Source organism: Condylura cristata, unplaced genomic scaffold, assembly GCF_000260355.1.
Source record: "Condylura cristata isolate star-nosed mole 26May11 unplaced genomic scaffold, ConCri1.0 scaffold00026, whole genome shotgun sequence".
Taxonomy (NCBI): Eukaryota; Metazoa; Chordata; class Mammalia; order Eulipotyphla; family Talpidae; genus Condylura; species Condylura cristata.
Window position 1 is genome coordinate 2,517,806 of NW_004567127.1, and position 20,604 is coordinate 2,538,409.

A 20,604-nucleotide genomic window follows, 5' to 3' on the forward strand; every position below is an offset into this window, starting at 1 on the left:
GACCAGCATGGTGTTCACATCTGTGATATTTAGTAATGTGCACTGATGTCCAGACAGCAGGGATCTGAAGTACCCTAAGAAACTGAAGGCTTGTTCCCAGGTAAATGCATCTGAATAACTGAGAGACGAGAGGGGTGATCTCCGGAACACCCACTCAGGCACGCAGATCACCACCCCCATCTGCTGCACCCCAAGCCAAGCGCCCGCCCGCGGGTGCCCTCTGGTGGCCGCCTGCGTAATGACAACAACGGGGCGGAGCACCTGGGACAGGCCCTTTATTCCGCGGTATTGGGGACTAGCAGGTCGGAGGTCTGCGCGCCCAGGAATGCGGCTGTCCCCTCCCTGCTGGTCAGAAAGTCCCCCGGGTGGGCCCAGGGCGCCTCTTCCAAGGTTAGAAGTGGAACTGGAACGCCTCTGCCACGTGCAGCTTCCAGGAGTCCAGGCTGGGCAGCAGGGAGGACAGGCCCATGACGTGCCAGGTCGCGCCGTCCGACACCGCCGAGGTCTGGTAGGACAGCAGCTGCACTCCGGCCTCTGCCAGGAGCCCTGGAAGCAGAAGAGGCCAGGTTGGCAGGGTGCACGGGAAGGAGAAGGGGGCTGGGGGCGGGGCCGGAAGTCAGGCCTGTGCTCAGCTGCCACAGGGTGGCGGTGTCAGAGGGCATCTGCCCGGCCCCTGGGGATCCGGAGACCCTCTGGGAAAACGGGCCAGCGGCAGGGTGGGCCCAGCCGCACAGAGCCAGAGCAACGTGCTGCCGTGCCGGAGGCCAGCTCCACTCAGACCAGCAGCGAGGGAGGAAAGTGGGGGAAAGTTCTGCAGGCAGCTGGCAGGGCGGGTGAAGTGAGGCCCGCGGAGGGCCGTGGGCACACTCTTGGCCCCACTGGGAAGTGCTCCAGGACTCCCAGCACTGCGGGGGCCGGGGCGGCCCTGGCAGGCCTCGCTGTGTCAAGGGAGCCTGACCCAGTGGCTCTGGGCGCTCAGGACTGGGCTCAGGGCAGGGCCAGGCGGGCGTCTGACGTGGCAATCGGGCCGGCAGCGGGGCTCGTAGTAGAGGCCTTGGGGCCGCCACTGCTCGGCCACCTCAGATCAGGCAGTTGCCCACCCAGCTCCCTCCCTCCCTGCACCCCCGGGGGCCAGCCTGCAGACCGTCTCTGGGCAGGGGGTGCTGACCAGAGAGGCCCTCGCCAGCGGCCGCCCGCCCCGCAGGTCCTCCTCACCGATCATGGTGGGCAGCATGGCCGGGCAGGACGACTGGGCCCGGAACAGTAGCAGGGGCCGGCCCCTGCGCAGAGGCACCTCTGGCCTGAACACCGCCCCGTTGAGGGCCTGCAGCACGGGCGTGGTGCCCTGGACCTGCCCCACGGCCCGGTAGGGCGCGCCCGCCAGGGCCACGGTCAGCAGGCTTTCTCCGCAGCCCTGCTCGCCCGGCGCCGCAGGGCCGTGGGAGGAGGTCACCTGGAGAGAGGCGAGAAGGCACCGTTACTGTCCTGCCCAGCCCCCCCGGCCATCGGGCCGGTCGGAGGGACGGCGGCGGCCCGCCAGCGCCATCGCGGGCCAGGGCCCGGGGAGGGTCAGGGTGGAGTCTGGCACGCTGGGGCGGTCGGCCGCCTCCCTGAGGTGGACAAGTGGGGACCTGTCAGGTGCAGGTGAAGGCTTGCAGGCGCGGGGTGGGGACGGGGTAGCAAGGGGGCAGCGGGGTGGGTTGGGCCTGACCCTCCTGCTCTCACTGGCCCCTCACAGGCTCAGGCCTGCCTGGGGTAGAGGACTGAAGAGGGGGAGGGCGGCCAGCTGCCGCTGGCTGAGAACACGGGGCGCCCACCTAGGTGGGGGGCCCACGCCAACAGCCACGCGGGGGGGGCCAGGCCCATCGGAACCCTGCCGGCCCAGGGGCGCCGCTCGAGAAGTGGGGCTGTGTGGAAGCAGCACCGGACGGGGCGTCACAGGCCACATGGGCACCTCCCGCTCGTCGCTTTCCTCAGCTCTCAGACGGGGGTGCTGCTCCCACTTCCATTCAGGGTGTTCAGACACCCGGCGCCCCCACGGCTCACCGCAGCACCCGCAGGCAGGCCCCAGCCGCCATGCGGGCGAGGGGCCGCTGCTCCCCGGGGGCACGAGGCTGTCCCTGTGCCGGACGCGGGGAGACAGGCCGTGCGGGGTGGGGGTGCACGCACGCTGAGACCAGCCTCCTGCACCAGCAGCTTGGCGTTCACCAGGTTGACATCCGCCGGACCGGAGGCTTCTCTCAGGAGGCCGACGATGACCGCGGGGCTGAGGCAGCTGCCGGAGTTCTTCAGGGCCGCACCTGGGGACCGAGAGCCGCAGGTGGGCTCAGGGGGCTCCTCGCTCCCCTGGGGCCACCCCCAGCGTTTCCCCCCGAAGGTGAGCGCCACTGAAGCTGACGCGCTGAGGGTGGAGGCCAGGCCACGCAGGACACGCAGTGCCACCCCGCTGCCCCCGGCCAGGGGGCCACTCTCCCCGCCCGGCATGTCCCAAGGGGACGCTAGAAAACCGCCCGGCCTTACCCAGGCCCGGCGCTCACGCCCTGCCTGACCCAGGCGGCGGAAGCAGAAGGGGCACCGACTCCCTGCGTTGTTCTTTCTGGGCCTGGGCGCCCAGGTCAGTGGGGTGCCCCGCGCGCCCTCCTGCCGCCACCAATGCCCAGGCCTAGATGCCCAGGCCTAGATGCCCAGGCCTAGATGCCTTCCCCGGCTCCCACGGGCGGAGGGGCCCGTCGAGGCGGGCTGTGTGCAGGGCTCAGGGCCGCCCCCCAGCGAAGCGGGGAGCCTGCTGGCCCCCTGGGTGCAGACGGCACACGGCTCCTTCCCACCCACAGAGGCGCCGGGCCCACGGCCTGTCCGAGTCACGGGGCACCACGCGTGCCCACTGCTCGCCCCCCGCCCCCGAGCTCACTTGGCCCCGGGGAGTCCAGCAGGTGAGCGTGAGTCGCTGACCCAGGGCCAGCACCCATCCCGCCCCTGCCGGCCCACCCCAGGGCCCCAGCTCCTCACCCTGCGTCATCACGTGGATGGTCCCCCTGGGGGACCCGGCCCAGGCTCGCATCAGGGTCCCCAGAGCTTCTGCCAGCCCGATCCAAGGCTTGGTGTGCGGAGAGAAGGCGCTGGTCAGGGCCTGGGCGTTGACCTGCGGGGGGCGGGGCTGGGTCAGTGGGAGGGCGGCACACACAAATCGGACCACTGCGCCACAGGCCACCCTTGCCGTGTCTGCGGGGTGACACTCCACCCGCACCCCGAGAGCAAGTTGTTTCGAGACCTGAGGGGAGCTGTGGACCCAGAAAAGGCAAAAAGGCAACACCACCCCAAATTGCCGGAACTGGGGAGCAGAGGCAGCCCCTCCTTCACTGTCAGCCGCGCCCCACGGAGACTGGCCTCTGCTGTGCCAGGGGTGAGAGCGGAGAGAACGGCCTCTGGCGTCAAATGTGGGGGCCGCAGACCACTTGCATGTGCGGTGTTCTGTCTCTCTGCCCAGCACCCCGAGCTTGCCGCCATCTTCATTTTCTATCTTCATTTATTTTTTAAAGATTTATTTATTTGTGTATACAGAAGTGGGGTACAGGCCAGAGGTGCAGGGGTGGTGAGAGGATTCACCAGAGACAGAGTGGGGGGCAGGACAGGCAGATCGACGAACCACACCGCTGAGGGGAGCAGCGGGCGGGTCAGGAGAGGTCTGCCACGCCATGTGGTCACCTCCGGGGCAGGCGGGAATCGAACTCATGATGAAGTGGCTTTAGCTTCTCAGTGCAGTGCTTTAACCCGCTGCGCCACCAGGGAGGGCCCTATCTTCATTTTTTTAAGGCGAGTGTTGACATGTCACTGATCTAAGGCAAGCGTTGACATGTCACTGAGCCTTTCGAGAAGAATCACAAGGCAGAAAGCCCGACTCATATACTTTGGATGACCCTACTGGGAGCCTCAGGCACCGACCTCTGTCCGCCACGGGCAGGCTGGGCAGTCGGGTGGACCCACGTAACCTTCTAAGCCACACACCTGCGGTCTGGCCAGGTAGGCCCCCACCTGGGGCTGGAAAGCAGCTGCCTTTCCTGGGTCACCTTTTGTTGCCCAGTTTCTCTGGCTCCGAACTGAAATGCTGGCCACGTTCACGGCAGCAATTGATACAGAGAAGCAGTCCGAAGGATTTGATTTGAAACTCGGGGTTTGATGCAAATCAAACAGGCGACTAGGAGGTGTGATAACAAGAAACCCCCGATGTGGTGGTGCTGGGAGTATGCTGGGTGGCAGGACCCCCACCACAGGCCCTTCTACGCAGGGGCTCAGCGTGAGCGCGCCCTCCTCCGACCTCCCCAGGGGGACACAGAGGAGCCACAGCCGGGGATGGACAGGAGAGGTCCAGCTGCAGGGAGCAGAGCCGAGGGGCCCCGCATCAGGGACAGAAAAAACGCTTCTCCTTGGTGTCCCCCAAGGCAGAACCCAACCTGGGAGCTCGCCCTAGGTCTGCTTCTCTGGGGAGCCCGAGGACCAGGGCGCCCCGAAGGGGTTTCCCGCCAGTGTCCAGCGGCGCCCCTCCCCCCTCTCCTGTTCCCAAGGCTGGCGGGGAACAAAGAGGCCTTTCTCCAGCCGGCGGCTCCCGGAGTGCCCGTCTGCACAGCAGGCACGGGTCTGGCTGGCCGGCTCCTGCACCAGGCCCGTTCCCAGCTCCCCACCGGAGGGCCGGGCTGGGCCAGGGAGACTCCCGGGGCTGAATCCGCTCGCCCCACGGCTCGGCCACTGTCAGGGTTCCCCAGAGGCACTCACCACCCCGGCGAGAGACTTCCCCTTCACCATGTCCACAAACTGCCTGGCGATCTCCTCCCCGCAGCGGCTCTGAGCCTCCCGGGTGCTGGCGCCCAGGTGGGGGCAGCTGATGACGTTCTCGTGGTCCACCAAGGCCCGGTCTCGGGGCGGCTCCTGCGGAAGGGACACCCCAGGGCGTGAGGGAGGCGGGTGGGCGCGGCCTCGGTAGCCGGTGTCCTCATGGAGGTCCCACCGCAGCAGCCGGCAGAGCCGTGGCCACGGGCACTCCCCACCCCCTGCCCACATACCTGGGGCGAGTCGCCCCTGTCCGAGCCTCAGTCTCCCCAGCTACAAAGTGGCTTAATATTACCCGGTCGGGTAAACGAAGTCGATCGGGCTTCGTCCGCACTATCAGCCTCTGGCCGTCCCTCGTGACCCTGATCTGTTAACGTGGCAGCCACGTGGGCGTGGGGTGCACGTGCCTGGCGCACAGGGGCGGGCACGCGGAAGTGTGCACACCTGGGCCTGGCGGCGGGGCTCTCCGGGCGGCGTCACTCCGCGATGGAGGACGGGAGAGGTGAGGATGCCAGAGAAAAGCGCTGGCAGGTTGGCAGGGCCTGGGGCTGGGCATGAGCCGCGTGTGCTGGGCGGGGGGCAGCCAGGGCTGGGGGCCCCCGCCTCCTGGGGGTGGCCGAGAACCCCACTGCCTGGCCCGGGACCAGAGCGGAAACCTGACGGGGGCCGGGGGCCGGCGGGCAGAGGGTGAGCTGTGGAGAGGCCTCGCAGGCCACGCGGGGACGGGGAACGTCCACACGTCCACCACCGCCTGCCGCTGCCCCCCTCCGGAAAGGGAGGCGACGGGGGAGGCAGCGGGACAGGGAGGTGGCGTCTGCGGTGGGGCTCTCCGTCAGAGGCCCACAGGAACCCCTCCCGGCCCCAAGGCCTCCCCTCAGGGCTGGCTGGCTGTTCTGTCTTCCGCGGGCGGTCAGATGCCGGCAGCGGAGGGGTCTGGGCAGGAACGGGCTTCCGCTAAAAGTGTTGGCGGGAGAGGGCCTGGCAGCTTTGGGCAGCTTTGTCCAAGCCAGGGCTTCTCAAGCCACAAGGGGTTATTTTTGGCAAGACGACTTCTCCCAATTACACCGGAGGCCCCGGAGCAAGCTGGCCCTCCCTCACCCAGGCCTCTGGCCCCTGTGCCCCGACCGGCCTCACGCACTGACCCCTGGCCTCATGCACGTACCTCTGTGAACACGTCCAGCGCGGCGCCCGCACACTGGCCAGACTGCAGGGCCCGCAGGAGGGCACCCTCGTCCACGATCCCGCCCCGGGCGCAGTTCACCACACGCACCCCCTTCTTGCACTGGGCGAAGGTGCTGTCGTTCAGCAGCCCTGGGAGGAGAGAGCTTCCTGCAGCGAGGGCGCCCGGGCCCTATGGTCAGCAGGGCCTGGAGGCCCCCTCATGGACCGGGCCTTTCCCCCGAGGCCTCCCCTCCCGCAGGACAAGGCTCTCCTTGGGTGCCTGCACTGGGGCCAGATTCAGCCCAGAAAGATCCTGGAAGCCGCTGCGATCTTCTCGAGGGGGTCTTGGGGCCAGTAGGCCGGCACTCACGGCCCTGGGTCATGGGTCACACATGCTGGCCCCGCTCACCCAACACCGCGTGCTTCCAGCTGCTTCACCCCAGTCCAGGGCCTCCCAGCCAAGCGCCCCCTGCTGGGCAGCACCGCCCGGGGCCGGCTGCTGCCTTGACCCCCAGAGGAGGGCCAGTCCACCCGGTGTCCCCCTCCCCCTACCTGTGGTGGAGGGCAGGAGAGGCGTGTGCACAGTGATGAAGTCACAGAGAGGCCAGATGTCCTCGAGGGGCAGCTGCTGGACACCGAAGGAGGCCGAGACCTCGGGCGAAATGATTGGGTCGAACCCTACAGTCTGGTTGGCAGAGAGGGGAGCAGAGCGCCCAGGTCAGCTGCCGGGCTCGGTGGCCACGCAATCACCGCACCCCGCCACGCACCAGCCAGCATTCGCCACATACCCGTCACCTGCCGCGCACCAGCCACGGACCTGCCACAGACCAGCCACGCACCTGCCACGCGCTCACCACACAACCGCCACGCTGCTTGAACCAAGCAGGCCCCTTCATCAGGGGCTGGTTATCTCCGATGGGGTTACGTTTCTTATCCTTACGCTTTCCTTTCTTTTTGAGCTTTCCCCAAGGCCCGGACATTTCCTTTGAGGCTGGGAGCACGTAAGACTGTTCTAACAATGAACGGCAAAGGGCGTACTGTGTCCGATGCAGCCTCTGGGAGAAGCAGCGGCCGTGGCTGTGACTGAAGAGCGGCCTGTGCTGTGAGCAGGGTGCCGGGTTCCAGCCCCTGGGGGCGTGGGCCCCTGGGGGCGTGGGTTCAGCGCTGCTTTCTGGGCCCTGCCCTACCGCTCCTCTCTCCAGCCGGATGAGAGCGCGGGGAGGAGACAGGACTCCTTTGCCAGCGCAATGGCTCTGCTCATCTCGAACCCAGATGGACCCTTTACGCGGAGCGCGGACAGGGACGGCGGAGTCGCCAAGCCCAGACTGAGGCAGCGAGAACACGGCCTGGTGCCCACCGAGCTGAGCTGGCCCAGTGCCCAGCCGGCAGGGGCAGGTGGACGGAGGAGATGAGCACCCCGGGGGCGGCAGGACGTGCTAGCCAGGCTGAGAGATGCTGCCTGGCGCCGCGAGCTGTGACCCGAGAGGCCTGAGCGTGGGGGCCACTGAACCAACAGGGCCGTGGTGGTGCTGGCCATGCAGGGCCGAGGGCCCTGGGGGCAGTGGGCAGCCCCCCCGCCCAAGCTGGGTCCACTGTTTAGTATCCTGTTATCTGGAGCTTATCACAGGACCCTCCTGCCTCAGTTTCCTTATCTGTAGATCTGGGTAACGATGCCGTCCCAGCAGGGGCACTGGGACACAGCAGACCTCAGGCCTGAAAGGATCGGTGACCACTGGCCACTCGGGTCCAACGTCCACCCCTCTGGGCCAACAACACTGAGCATAAAGAACTGTGAGGGGCGCTGCAGAAAACCCTGTGGGCAAAGTCCACGCCTCAAACCCTGCCCAGGCCTGTTCGACGTGCCGGCCTGAGTGAGCCCAGACCTCCAAGCCACAACCTGCCACCCAGCCCCACAGGGCCCAGGATGGCTAAGACAGGTGCAGAACAGCCCGGCCTCAGCAGAGAAGGCTGGAAGATGCCTTCCTGTGTGCCCAGACGGTCACCGAGCAGGGAAGGAGAAAGGAGGCCCTCCCCAACATCTGAGCACACGAAAGCTGCCCCCTACCCCCTGTGACACGCAGGGGTGAGTCTGGCCTCCCGGTAACCGGCTGGGGTCAGGTGCTAGTCGTCCATTAACGGCCTACCGTGGGCTCGCCGGTCAGGGCCAGGGTAAGGCCCCAGTGGCCGGGGACAGGCGGATGATAAGGGTAATTTCACCTGCTCGGCTGCTGGGCCACAGCCAGTCCAGCAGACACCTCGGTGGCCCTGTGCCTGTGGCCCACGCAGGGTCGCTCTCACAGCCGCAGCCCTGATGACATCGCCCCTGTCCTGTGCCCACTGGCGGGCGGCCGCCGAGGACCGTGCCGCCGCAGGGGGCGCTGCTGCCCGCCCGCCATCGCCCTGCTGGGAGCCTCGGCAGAAACTCCGGCTCCGGACATGGGTGTGGAATGGGGGAGTCGTCTGGGAGGCCCCTGCCAGTTCCGTGAAGGTGGGAGAGACGGGCGGATCGAGCGAGGGGCCGGTGCACCCCACGTCGTGCGCAGTCAACCTGTCTGGCCCCAAGGCGACTTTCACACCCACCGGCTCTAACGTTTAACTGGAGCCGCCTGGCTGCGTCTCCACCCGTGATTCCCTCAAAGCCACAGCAAACACGGCGCTGTCCACAGCCTCCCTCCCTGGCCCGTCTGGTCCCCTCTGCGAGCCGAGCAGCCCCCCGGCTTTGCAAAGTCCCCTGGGCTGGGCCCGGGGTGCGGCGCCTTGGCGAGGCGTGAGCAGATAGGGTGAAGGGTGGGCTCCAGGCCCATCACCTTCAACTCTCTCCTGCCCTGCGGGGCTAGAAGAGGGGGAGACGGCTGCTGAGTGTAAGGCTGTAGGTCTGCTCTGGTCTCTGATCTGTCACAGGACACAGACACAGCCCGTGTGGCAGGGCAGGAGAGGACGGCGGGATGCAAGGTCCGGCTGCCCCTGGGCTCCGCCGCTCCCCAGCGGGCCAGGCTCTTCAGGGACACAGCCTTCGAGCTTCCTTCAAGCAAGCCGCCTGCTGGGAGCAGCAACCCCTCGTTGAGGGCCCCTCTCACCTTCATCCCGAAGGACTGCATCCGGGTGGCCACCTCTCTCCCGATTCTGCCCAGGCCGAGAATCCCCAGGACCTTCCCGTTCAGCTCTGTTCCCATGAACTGCAACCAAAGAAGCCAGAATCAGCCGAGCCTGGGCGGGGCACCGTGCCGGCTGGGGAGAGGCAAGGCCGGGCGCTCACCTTCTTGCGCTCCCATTTGCCGTCCTTCATCGACGCCGTGGCCTGGGGAATCTGCCTGCAAGGACACGCTCGGGTCAGGGGCCGCCGGCCGCACCAGGCCCGTGGTGGGGCGTAGCACGGCCGGGCTGTCGTGCCCCGAGCCACGCTGACTCGGCCCAGGGCGGGCGCAGAGACGTGACCTGGTGCCTGGGTGTGTTTGCAGTTAGGAGCCCGGGAGGAAGCCCGGTTCCGGCCCAGTCCCTGAGGCCCCAGGAGAGACAAAAGGACAGGCGGTTCTCTGGGCTTCAGGATGAGCAGGCGGGGGTCCATCTGGGCACAAGTTCCAGCAGCCCCCACGGTATCCAGGAGCGGCCGGCTTCTTGCTCCTCCCAGAGAGTCTCAAGTCCCAGCGGGCTCAGGCCAGAGAGAGCCGGGTGGGTGCGGCAGGGAAGGCGCTTGGAGCATCCACATCACCTCCTGCCCCGGCCCAAGCACACCCCACCTCCGATGGGTTATCGTGGAGCACTGGGGCCCCTGTGTTTTGTGGAAGAAGTCAGGGCAAAGCTGAAGGTCAGAAGGTCAGTTAAGTCATGAGGGACAAGGTCATCCACTGCTCCAAGCCAAAAAGGGACGACAAGAAGAATGCCCCAGCAGCGGAAGGCGCCCTCTCTGCTGCAGACACCATCACGCCAGCACACGCCCCATGCTCACGGCTGCGTGAGGCCGCTGGGCCCCATCACACCACCCAACTGGCAGGTGAACCCACGCAAGGCCCCAGAAGTCGCCAGCCGCGAGCCCCTGCGCGTCCGGGAGACTGGGCACGGCAGCCAGAGTGTGGGGCAGATCTGAGTGTCCTCCCGGAGGACCTCTGAGCGGCTTATGGACAGAGACCCGTGTCCACTTCCTCGCGAGGGGAGGGCTGGCGTGAGCCCAGGGGCAGGCGAAGCTTCGGTGGCGGGTGCTGCGGGACGCTGCAGCTCGTCCTCCAGCCCAGCCTCGCAGGGGCTGCCGTCAGGGTCGGAGACTGGCCTTGGGAGCGCTCCAGCCCCCAGAGCTGAGTGGCCTCTGCCCACTTCACTCTGTCCCTCCTTTCACCCTACCCCGGCCTCTGGACTCAGGGTGGGAGAGTCGTCGGGAAGCAGCTGAGAGAGGAGCCCGTAGAGCCCCCTGGACACTGCCCCGGACCCTCCCCCGCCGCTCACCCCCGGTCACAGAGCTGCCAGAGTTCATCTGGGGTCCTTGCTGGGCCCCTCTGGGAGGACCGTGACATGGGCCAGCGGCTTCTGCGGTAAGCAGCAGCCGGCCCCACTTTTGCTGCAGGAAAGCAGGCCCTCGGCAGAAGCCGTGAGGCCCCTCTTCTGGGTCACAGCTGTGCCCAGCACCTCGGGAACCCCTTCCCTCTGTTCCACATCCCCCACTGTAGGTGAGGCCCACTCGGTCCACCTGCAGGTGCCCACGGCGGGAGGGGGAACTGGCTCTGGGAAGGCAACAGGGTGACTTCTCTGTCCCAGAAGCTTCCAGGCCTGAGCAGTCAGGAGCCTTGCTTAAAGGACCCCAGGTCTGCAACGGGACCTGAGTAGCTCCCCGTTCCCCCCGGGGCCCCCGACCTTCCCACGCGCCACAGAAAGACTAGCACAGCCGGTTCCACAGCCAGTCACCACCCAGCACGGTGAGACTGATGTGCCTGTCACCTGAGTCCCCGGGGCCTCCCCTCCTCCGTGGCAACACCCCAGAATTCCTGCTGGAGGAGCGAGAGGTCTGGCCGCTGTGTCTCACCCACCCAGCAGGCAGAGACCCCACAGCTCTGTCCTTCCCACCAGGATGCAGATGTGTAAGGACAGAGTTGAGGTCTGCAGGCCGAGGACACAGCTCGGCTGGGGGATTCAGAGCCACTTCTGGCGCGGGTTAGCACTCAGCCTAGCCGTGGAGAAGAGTTAAGGAGACAAAGGTGATGGGGAAGGATGCTCCAGGCTGTGGAAACGGCATCTCGAGGTTATGGAAGTGGGAGACAAGTAAGGGAAGGACAGTCGCCCACAACTGCTTTGTGGAGCACCCTGATTCCCTGATTTGCGGGCCCTTGAACCCCAAAGCCACCCAGCCTGCGGCCTTTCTGTTAAGTGCCAAGAGCTGAAAGCAACCTAGTGCTCATTCACTGATGAGTGAATATGGGTGTGGTATAGGTATATGTAAGCAATGGAATACTATTCAGCTATGAAAAAGATGGGCACTGCCCTTTGCAACAGCATGGACAGCCCTAGAGCATATCATGCTTAGTGGAATGAGCTGTAAGGAAAAAGACAAACACTATATCATTCTGCTCACAGGTGCTACACAGGCCTAACGGACAGACTGCTGGGGAGGTGGGGACTTACCTGGCCAGGCACATGAGCATACCGCAGGTGAGCTCTGCAGCACTGAGGCTGTTCCCATTGGGGGTGCTGAGGGCAAAGAGGAGAGCCTGAGTGTCAGACCTGGGACCCCGAAGCTGTGAGCACTGACTCCCACCCCACCTTCCGAACCCAGCCCTTCAGGAAGCCCTTCTCTAGCCGCCTTTCTCTTAACCTTTCCCCTCCCTCTTGCCCCAAGTGGTCTCCACAGTCACCCAGCCTCCACCCCCGGCTGCCCCACCACTCACTTCATCACCAGGATGCCCTTCCGCGTGGCAGCCTCCAGGTCCACGTTGTCCACACCTGTGCCAGCTCTGCCCACCACCTGGAGCTTCTCTGCCGCATTGATGACATCAGCGGTCACCTTGGTGGCCGAGCGGACGATGAGGCCTTCGCAGTCCTGAGGCGGAAGAGCAAACATCTGGGCTCACCAAGGTGGTCTTCTAGGCCTCCTAAGGCCAGTACCTCATGCCAAGTGGGCATTCCTACCTGCTGGCGGACTGTGGGCACGTTCAGGGAAAGGAAGGCAAGGTCTACGGTCTGAGAGGCCCCACCACTACTCAGGCCTGGGTGCAAGTCCCAGTTGCACCCGCTACGAGCTGAGAATCTCCAAACCGACTTCGCCGGGTGTGTGAGGGAGAAATCAGAGAAGCCAGGCCCAGCGCCTGGGGAGCTGACTGGCCCTGCTCAGTGGACATCACCTCCTTCATCAGTCACTGACCCACCTGGGAGCAGCAGGATCCGCTTCTACCTTGCTGGCCCCTGTGCCAGGCACAGAGAGAGCACTAATAAATGTGGCTGGCTGCATGAGTAAATGAAGCGGACACTCAAGGTCAAACTGCCCATCCCACTCACTCCTGGATACCTACCTGGAAAATGCAAAAGCACTAAAGGGATATAGCTCCTCGTGTTTACTGCAGCACTACGGACAGATGCCATGAGCTGAAAGCAACCTAGTGCCCATCCACTGATGAGTGAATATGGGTGTGGTATATGTACATAATGGAATACTATTCGGCTATGAAAAAGATGAGCATCTGCCCTTTGCAACAGCATGGACAGCCCTAGAGCGTATTATGCTTAGTGAAATGAGCTGTAAGGAAAAAGACAAACACCTTATCTTCCTGCTCGCAGGTGATACACAGAAAACCAAGACGAGTGAAGAACAAATTGAAACAGTTAATACCCTCTTGGCTAGAAGTGGTTACCGGAAGGGAAGGGCTGAGCGAATAAGAGAATGGGGCCGGATGGATGACAATGGAAATGAGACCTCTGTGGCAAACCCAAAGTAGTATATAGAGATACTAGTTTACAATGCTGTGCCCTGGAACCTAGATAGCGTTTAAAAGCAAGTTAAACAATCGTTTGAAGGACAAAACTGTTGAAAGAAAAAATTTCCTAAAACAAAGACCATTGTCTGCGAGGAGGGGAGAGCCATTCCCCCTTCCACAGCGGCTGAGAGATGTAGGCCATCTTAGACTGACACCACACATCCGTTAAAAGTTAAGACCTGAGGGCGCACGAAGCAAGCCCTTCACACGGTTACTGAACAGAGGCCACCACAGGGGCGTGTGGGGGCGAGAGGGGAGGGAGGGCCCAGTGGAACATGGGGGAGATTACCGGGGCCCTGATGGTGGGCACGGAGTGAACACAGACATTTGTAGAGGTCTGAAGCTACAACCCCCAAACATGCATAGCTTTACCTCAAATAGCATAAAGGGGGGGGGGGCGGACAGTGAGACTTCCCGATTTCTCCGGGCTAAGCAGACCCTGGCCCAGTCCTCCTTCCTCCTTTGCTCTTCCAGAATCCTGTGGCCGCTCCCCGGAGCAAGGCTGTGGCTGCCCAGCACCCAGAGCACAGCGGACCAGTGTGCGTGGTGCCTGGCCGGTGCCCGGCTCCCCGAGGACGCAGAGGTGAGCGGGTGGCGAGCTGGGGGTGCAAGGCTGGGGTCTCGTCCTGGGCCCGTCCACCAGTCGGGTCACCATCCAAGGCCTGGCACCCCCCGTCTGCCCACGCCAGGTGGGCAGGGCCCTCTGGCGCCCGTCAGTACAAGTCCGCAATTTCCTGGGGGACGTCTCACTGGGTCCCCGGAGAACCTCGCTCCCCTCCTGGCACATGGACTCCTGAGGCAGAAAGGCCACAGAAAGGTCGTGGCAGTGAGGCCCAGACTGTGCCAGGGACAAGTCTGGACACGTCCCGTGGAGAAAGAGCAGGGCCATTTACCTCCACCGGAGGACAGGAGGGAGGTGCCGGCCCCTGGCCTAGGGCTCCGGTCTGCAGGCCGGGGGTGCTGAACAACTTAGAGAGGTCACGGAGGATTTCTGGGGAGGCACTAGCTTCACGCCTCCTCACCAGGCGGGGCGGGGTGACCTGAGAAGGCAGAGGCCGGCTGGTCCCGGGCACACCAGGCCCTGCCACATCCCTGGCTCGAAAGAAAAACCTCAGTGTGGCACTGGAAGAACTGACCAGCGCGGGTCCAGTCCCACTTCACAGGTCCAACCTGAAGCCCAGCAGAATGCCCGTCTCCCCTCCCCCTCCCTTGACACCTCTCCCTTGGTTATCAGGGGGCCACTATGTGGGGTTGTGTGAGACTGCTGGCGGGAGGTGATGTCACAGCCCCGCCCCTCCAGGACCCCACAGTGCTGTGGTGTCGCACTGCTGGAGGGCTGGACACGCACAGCTCAGCGGAACCAAGGTGAAGCCACTGTGACCGTTCTCTGGGCTGTGCCTGGAGGGCGCCCTGAACCCTGCAACCCCCAGTAGAAAATCAGCCACTGCGTGGGAGGAAAAGGACAGGACAGCCTCCATCCGCTGCCCAGCAGCACAAGGGCATTTCCAAGGGCAGTAAAAGTGTCCTCCAGGGAACCAAGCACCTGCCCTTGCTGACCGCTCCTCCACTTCACAAGTAGTGGCCCTCTCTGGCCGCGTCGGGTCTCCTTGTGGGCATCTTCCAACCCGCTGACCAGCCCGCTCAGACCGTGCACTCCCACGTGTTCTCTCCCACCTCCCCACGGCCCAGGCCCACCGGCCTGTGCACACACGAACCCCTCTGGTGCCCTCCCTGCATGGCTCGGTGTCATGACTCCCCCGCGCCCCCCAACCCGGAGACGCTTTAACATCCAGCGGAACTAGGGAGCTACAGGCATCAGCACAAAGAGGTGCAGAGGGCGTTTTTATGAACTCTGGATGGAGAAACTTTCCCAGGCAGGCAGAACCCCCAGGACCTGGGACAAACTTCGTTCCATTCGAAATTAAATTTCCCCATGGAAAAGGACCCCACAAACGAAGGAAGAGCCATGACGTTGGGAGGAAGCTCCTTGCAACACATGCAGGAGAGAAAGACTCTCCCCCAGAAGTGCTGACAACGTCCTACAAGCGGATGCTCACCAAGTGGAAATCAGCAAAGTTGAAGTGGGTCAATCACGAGAACCACAAAGTAGCCCCTGAATCCTGAAGACTGGAACGCGAGAGCTAGGAAATCGAGTTCAGAAAATGATGCTCTGCAGGCATGCTGTTGACTTCCCCTCCATGCACAGCGCCACAGTCACTAACCTGAGCCGGGAGCCCCGTGGCCGGGCCAGCCAGGGACCAAGGTCAGCCCTCACCGCAAAGGGCAAAACACTGGGCCAACCCCAGAGCCGCTTCTCAGGATCACGTCGCTCAGGCCAGCTTGCTCGGGCGCTCTGCCAGCGTCCCAGGGCCCGTGGGTGGGCCTCCTTGGATGGTCTCTCCAGCTCCCAACCAGGCCCCCCAAGCCTCACGAAATGTCTCCCAGGTCAGACTGGCTGGAGGAGGGTGCCGGAGTCCGTGCAGTGCACCCCACTCTTGCAGACTGGAGACAGCACCCCTGTCTCGCAGAAGGGGATGGGGACGTGCCGAAGGTCCCCAGCACAGACCTGCCTTCCCAGCGCCTCCCGGGAGACGCCCTTGGGCAGACCCAGCCTTTTGTGCAACAGGCGGCAGGTCGGTCCCAGCTCACCTCACTGGCTTTCTAGGCCCGTCCCGCCCTTCACAGCCTCAGCTCCCTCCATCCTTCATCCGGCCTTTTCATCAGTTGGTCCAGTCGCCAGCACACACTTGAGAGCTTATGTGACCAGCTGTGTCCTGCCTCCCCTCACCCCCATAACCCCAGGCACCGTCCCCTTCTCAAGCCACAGGCCACGGCTCCAAGATTTCGCTCCAAGCTGCAGCACCTCCTGTGCGTCCTCTGTGTGGCCTGCCGACGCTGACTTTCCTCTCCTGCATGCTGGGGTCCCTGTTGGCACCCCTGGGTGCGGGCAGGCAAGCACTGGGTGGCACCTGCTCCCCTCTCGCAAACCTCGGCAGCCCCTGTCCTGCTAATCACAGCCGCTCCCACCCTAGGCTAGTTCAGCGCCCAGTCTGCCTCAGGTTCACACCTGCTCCCTTCCCCCCCCCCAGGCTGGGGTTGGCCTTGGGGGTGACTCCACTATTGCTGGTGCCTCACCTTAACCCTTAGGGGAAGTCCAAGAAACACTGCAGGCCACGGTCCCCGCCGGAGTGCTGCTTTCATTTCATCTTTCTAAACATTCTGAGATAAAGGCATAACCATGCTTCTGTCCATCAAATGTCTAATGGATTCTGACCAGCAGTTCAACCGCTGTTTAATGAAAGCGAAGAAAAACAGCAGGAGGCCTCACGGAGCAAGGCCGCCGTGTCCGGACACTTGTGAGCACAGGTGTGGAGTGAGATGTTCCTGCTTCAGGTGTGACACCTGGTGAAAGCGGAGGGATGCTAAGGACCAGCTCTGTGAAGCCCACGAGATGCTTCCTCCCCCACGCCAGGGTTTTGCAAATCTCTTTGAGTCCCACGGCAAGACACACAATTGAAGTTGTGATCTTATATTCTCACCCAAACTACTCATGTCACTGGAACAAACTTTCATCCACGAGCTCCCACTACCTGCCCTGTGGCTGGAGTTTCCTAATCCGCCCTTTCTCATACTGGTCACGATCCACTAGAAGGCCCTGGGCCCTCGTTACCCCCTAGTGAGCTGTGACTCTGAACAGCCCCACTGGGGGACCATTATGTTTCCCGAGGAGGAGAAAGAGGAACTGTGTCTGCTCAGAATACAAAGCAGCTGGAAGGCAGCCTGCCTGTTCCTTCGGATGAAAAAGACTTAAGCTGGAGAGGGGATGAGACACTATTCCAGACACATCTCCAGGCAGAATAAAAAGGGAGCGTGAAGAGACAGCCCTCCAGAGAGCGCAGGGCACCGAGCCTGGGCGTTCCACACAGCCCCACAGTGCCAGCCGCCAGGAGGCCTCCTGCAGGCCAGAGTGCGCTGTGCCTTCCAGCTGGGGGCTCCCAGCACCCCGGCCACCTCCCAGACATCACCCTCCACCAGGCCCGAGCCCCCTTCTCAGCCAGGGGCACACTCCCTGCCTTGGGCTGCGCTTGCCGGGTCCCCATCAGAATCTTCTTCTCCCTAAGAAGGAGATAAGTGCAAGTCCAGGCCCCTCTCGGTGGGTGGGCTGGTGAAGGTGAAGGTCACAGCTGACCCAGCAGCTTCTCTACAGTCTTCCCGGCCAATGCCCAATGCCAAGGCCACCCAGCCCGAGCCCACGAGAGGGGCAGTGCGTGCCGGCCTCCCTGTGCCATGCCCACGCCTCAAGGATCAGGCCCATCACTCCCTCCCTCCTCCCAGCAGAGAAGCTGCAGAGCTGGGCGCCAGGGCTGGTGCAGCCCTCCGGGCTTTGCACAGGGTGTGTCCGGGCACCCTAAGGTGCCCATAAGCTTCTCGAAGGCAGGGCTGGGTGGCAAACCTCTTGGCAAACAGGCAGAGACCCAAACACCAGGATAAGCACCAGGGGCAAGGAGGACCCGCAGGACCCGAGCAGAAACACAGCAGGACACCCAGGCAGACAAACAAGCACCCCACCCCCACCCCCAGCAGGTCTGAGGACCACGTGGTAAGGCCCAGCTAAAGCCACAGCAGCTGGATGGTGGTTGGGCAGAGTGGGGGACAGGGCCGGCGGGGCGGGTCCTCCCGAGTTTGCCGGAGGTGGGCCGCCTGCAGGGGAAGAGTTGGGGCGTGCAGAGTAGGAGTTGGAGATCTGGGGGGAAGCTCCCCGGAGAATAGCGCGCTTATCCCTCAAGCCTGCGGGAGACTCGCGGACCAGGTAAACAGTTGAAGTCGTTGGCGCCGGTATGCCACACCAAAGCCTTTCGTCCCTGGGGCTTGCCAAGAAACAGAAACTTCCCGGGGGCGTCAGGAACGGGACCGAACGGCCACAGACCAGGCAGCGGCCAGCGGCGGGAGGGGATCCCCGAGCCCCGCGATCCGGGCGCCCCCCGCCCGCCCCTTCGCTCCCAGCCCTCCCAGGAGGCCGAGGGGCGGTGAAAACTCGCCTGGGTCTTGCATCAGACGAAAGGCGGATGCGGGGTTCGCAGCCCGGGTCGGGCACCTTCCTGCACGCCGCCTCTCCCGCAGCCTCGAGACAGGCTGGGACTCCAGGCTGGGACCCCGCCAGCCTCCCGCGGGGGGGCGGACTAGGGCCGGCGGCCGGGGCGACCCGGGGGCGACCGCGGGTCTCCGGGCTCCCCGCGAGGAAGCCTCGCCGGCGGCCGCCCCGACCTCTCCGCGGGGGCCGAAGGCGGCGCCGGGGCCGCGCTGGCATCCCGCGAGCCGGCCGAGGACCAGCTGGAACTGCCAGCACTGGGCGCGCTCGCGGGAGGCGGCCACACGCGGCTGCAAACTGAGCGGAAAGTTTGCACGGCGCAGCTCGCAGCTGGCCTGTCCCTCCCCATTCTCCTCCCTCTCCCCCAACCCCCGAACTCTGGAGGCCCCGGGACAGTAAGTCAGAAGGCGGAGGAGAGCGGGCGCGGGCGGCGCGCGGACACGGCCAGCCTGCCCCCCAGGCGGATGCCCCGAGTCATCGCCTCCCTGCTGGTAACTCACCTGCAGCTCGGCTATCAGCTCCTCTTTGCTCAGGTTCTGCTTCTCCACCACCTGCAGCCCTCCATCTTGCAGGATTTTCCGGCAGCAAGGGTCCAGGCTGTCACTGATGAGCACTTTCCGGAGATTTGCAAAGGCCATGGCTGGAGGGGGCCTCGGCCGCCGCTCTTCCTGGGCTGGGGCACCTCAGCGAGCCGACAGACTGCAGTTCCGCCGGAGGGCGCGAGTCACTGGGCGGGATCCTCGCGCCCGCTCCCCCTTTTATCTACCCCACAACCGGCTCCTTCTGATTGGCCGGAAATGCTCCAGCGCCCCGGGGCTCCGCCCCCTCCTCGTCCTGCGCCTTGGCATCCCCGCCCCCTTTATTATTCTCCGGCGATGAATTTCTCAATCTCGGCCAAGGCCCTTCCCTGCACCTGGGGAGCGTCGGCAGGCACTTTGCGCTGACTAGCTGATTTCTATCTGAAGCACCCAGACGTGTGCGTGTCACCGTGGGAAGCATCGCCTCTTTGCCGCTTTCCTCCCAGGCGCTCCTTCCTGAACCCCTCTAGCGTGGGGCTGAACGCCCCTGTTAAGTGCAAGACGCCGAACGTTCCGGAACATCCTCAAAAAGTGCTCCTTTCCTTAGGCCCAAGCAGAGACAAGTTGGGAAACTTTCTGAGACTCACAAAGCAGTATTTAATTCCAAATAGATGGGGCAATGATTCTGGGGATTTAAAAGGCAGCAAGGGCTTTGTGCTTCGAGAGGTCAGAATCTTTATTCACTTGCACTATTCTCCTCTTCCCCCACTTTCTTTCTCATTCTGAAAAACCAAGAAGAAATGGGATGTCAGGCTGGTCTAATTTACCTTGGGAGTTCTCCCCAGCTCTAAGCTCCTTGGTGTTTAAACCCCAGGACAAATGTGTTCTTCATGCCCTACTTTATGGGAATTTTGGAATATTTCCTTTCAGATTGTCCAGGGTCAGCAGCGGAGACGGGTGCTTACAGGTGCGTTAGAAGGCAGTGTGTCCCTCCCAGGTAACCACGGTGTGTCCTCGTCCTGTGTGGCTTGCAGAACTGAAGGGCTAGATCCTTAACCTACCGGCCTGTGCAGTATCAATAACACATAAAGCGCTAGTGCTTTCAGGCTGACGACTTCCAGGCACAAGCCAGATTTTAGATCTAGTGTCGCCGGTGGGAAGGAGTCAATGTGTCTATCCCGTCTACTCCTTCCACGGATTCTACGGTGGGCCTCTCACCCTGCGGTCCTGAGAGAGCCCGAGGCCTGGCCCGGAAGGTCAGTGAGGGCAGCAGAGAGATGCCCATCGTGTTACACTTTGTTCACCGCCTCCCCAGACTCCCCCTTGCTTCCACTCAGCCGGGTGTCAGCCCTGCTACCTCTAAAGGTGACCTGCGGCACAGCTTCCGGGGGACTGGACTTGCAGCCCAAAGTCCTCCACCTGAACACCTCAGCCTTATTTTCACTCTTTATTATTTGTGCCCCACCTACCTCCACAATGAAAGACACTTATGAACCCCTACAAAACAGCTAAGGAGAGCCCCTCTAAATAGACCTAAGGTGCGTAATAACGTTCACTGTAAAAAGTGAGCAAGTCCCTCTTCTAGTTTCTAGAGCGTCACCTCCACAACACGGTCCCGGGTGCCCTAAGTACTTGACATGTCATAGCTCCTCCCTCTTCCATCCTCATTAAAATCAAAGACACAGGCCCTCCCTGGTGGCTCAGCGGGTTAAAGCACAGCACTGAGAAGCTACTTCCGCATGAGTTCAATTCCCGCCTGCCCGGAGGTGACCACATGGCACAGCAGACCTCTCCTGACCTGCCCGCTGCTCCCCTCAGCAGTGTACTTTGTCAATCTGCCTGTTCTGCTCCCCACTCTGTCTCTGGTGAAGCCTCTCACCGCCCCTGAGCCTCCGGCCTGTACCCCAGTTCTGTATGCACAAATAAATAAATCTTTAAAAAAAAAATCAAAGACACAACGTCATATCCCTCAATTATGCCAGCCTGGTCCCTGTTAGACTGTCAAGGTTCAGAAGAGATTCTGCTCAAAACTTCATTTCTTGAGCCTACTATGTGCCACATG

The 20,604-nt window shown here is 63.4% G+C and overlaps 1 protein-coding gene across 1 annotated transcript; it reads right to left on the reverse strand.

Annotated features, from left to right (window-relative positions):
- Nucleotides 1-258: 258 nt before the first annotated feature.
- PHGDH (phosphoglycerate dehydrogenase) lies at nt 259-18,779 on the reverse strand. Its single transcript, XM_004689591.2, has 12 exons — nt 18,525-18,779; nt 11,853-12,004; nt 11,590-11,655; nt 9,239-9,293; nt 9,060-9,158; nt 6,535-6,667; nt 5,984-6,132; nt 4,768-4,920; nt 3,007-3,139; nt 2,170-2,300; nt 1,216-1,453; nt 259-546 (listed from the first exon to the last, which is right to left on the reverse strand). The coding sequence occupies exons 1-12, from the start codon at nt 18,660-18,662 to the stop codon at nt 392-394; spliced, it is 1,602 nt and encodes a 533-aa protein (XP_004689648.1). The 5' UTR covers nt 18,663-18,779; the 3' UTR covers nt 259-391.
- Nucleotides 18,780-20,604: the final 1,825 nt, after the last annotated feature.

Excerpts from the sequence above, each read along its gene's own strand:
- PHGDH (XM_004689591.2), bottom strand. The coding sequence starts at position 18,662 with ATGGCCTTTGCAAATCTCCGGAAAGTGCTCATCAGTGACAGCCTGGAC. Across the intron at positions 2,301-3,006 it reads CATCCACGTGATGACGCAGG|GTGCGGCCCTGAAGAACTCC; the intron begins GTGAGGAGCTGG and ends CTCGGTCCCCAG. Across the intron at positions 547-1,215 it reads CATGCTGCCCACCATGATCG|GGCTCCTGGCAGAGGCCGGA; the intron begins GTGAGGAGGACC and ends TTCTGCTTCCAG.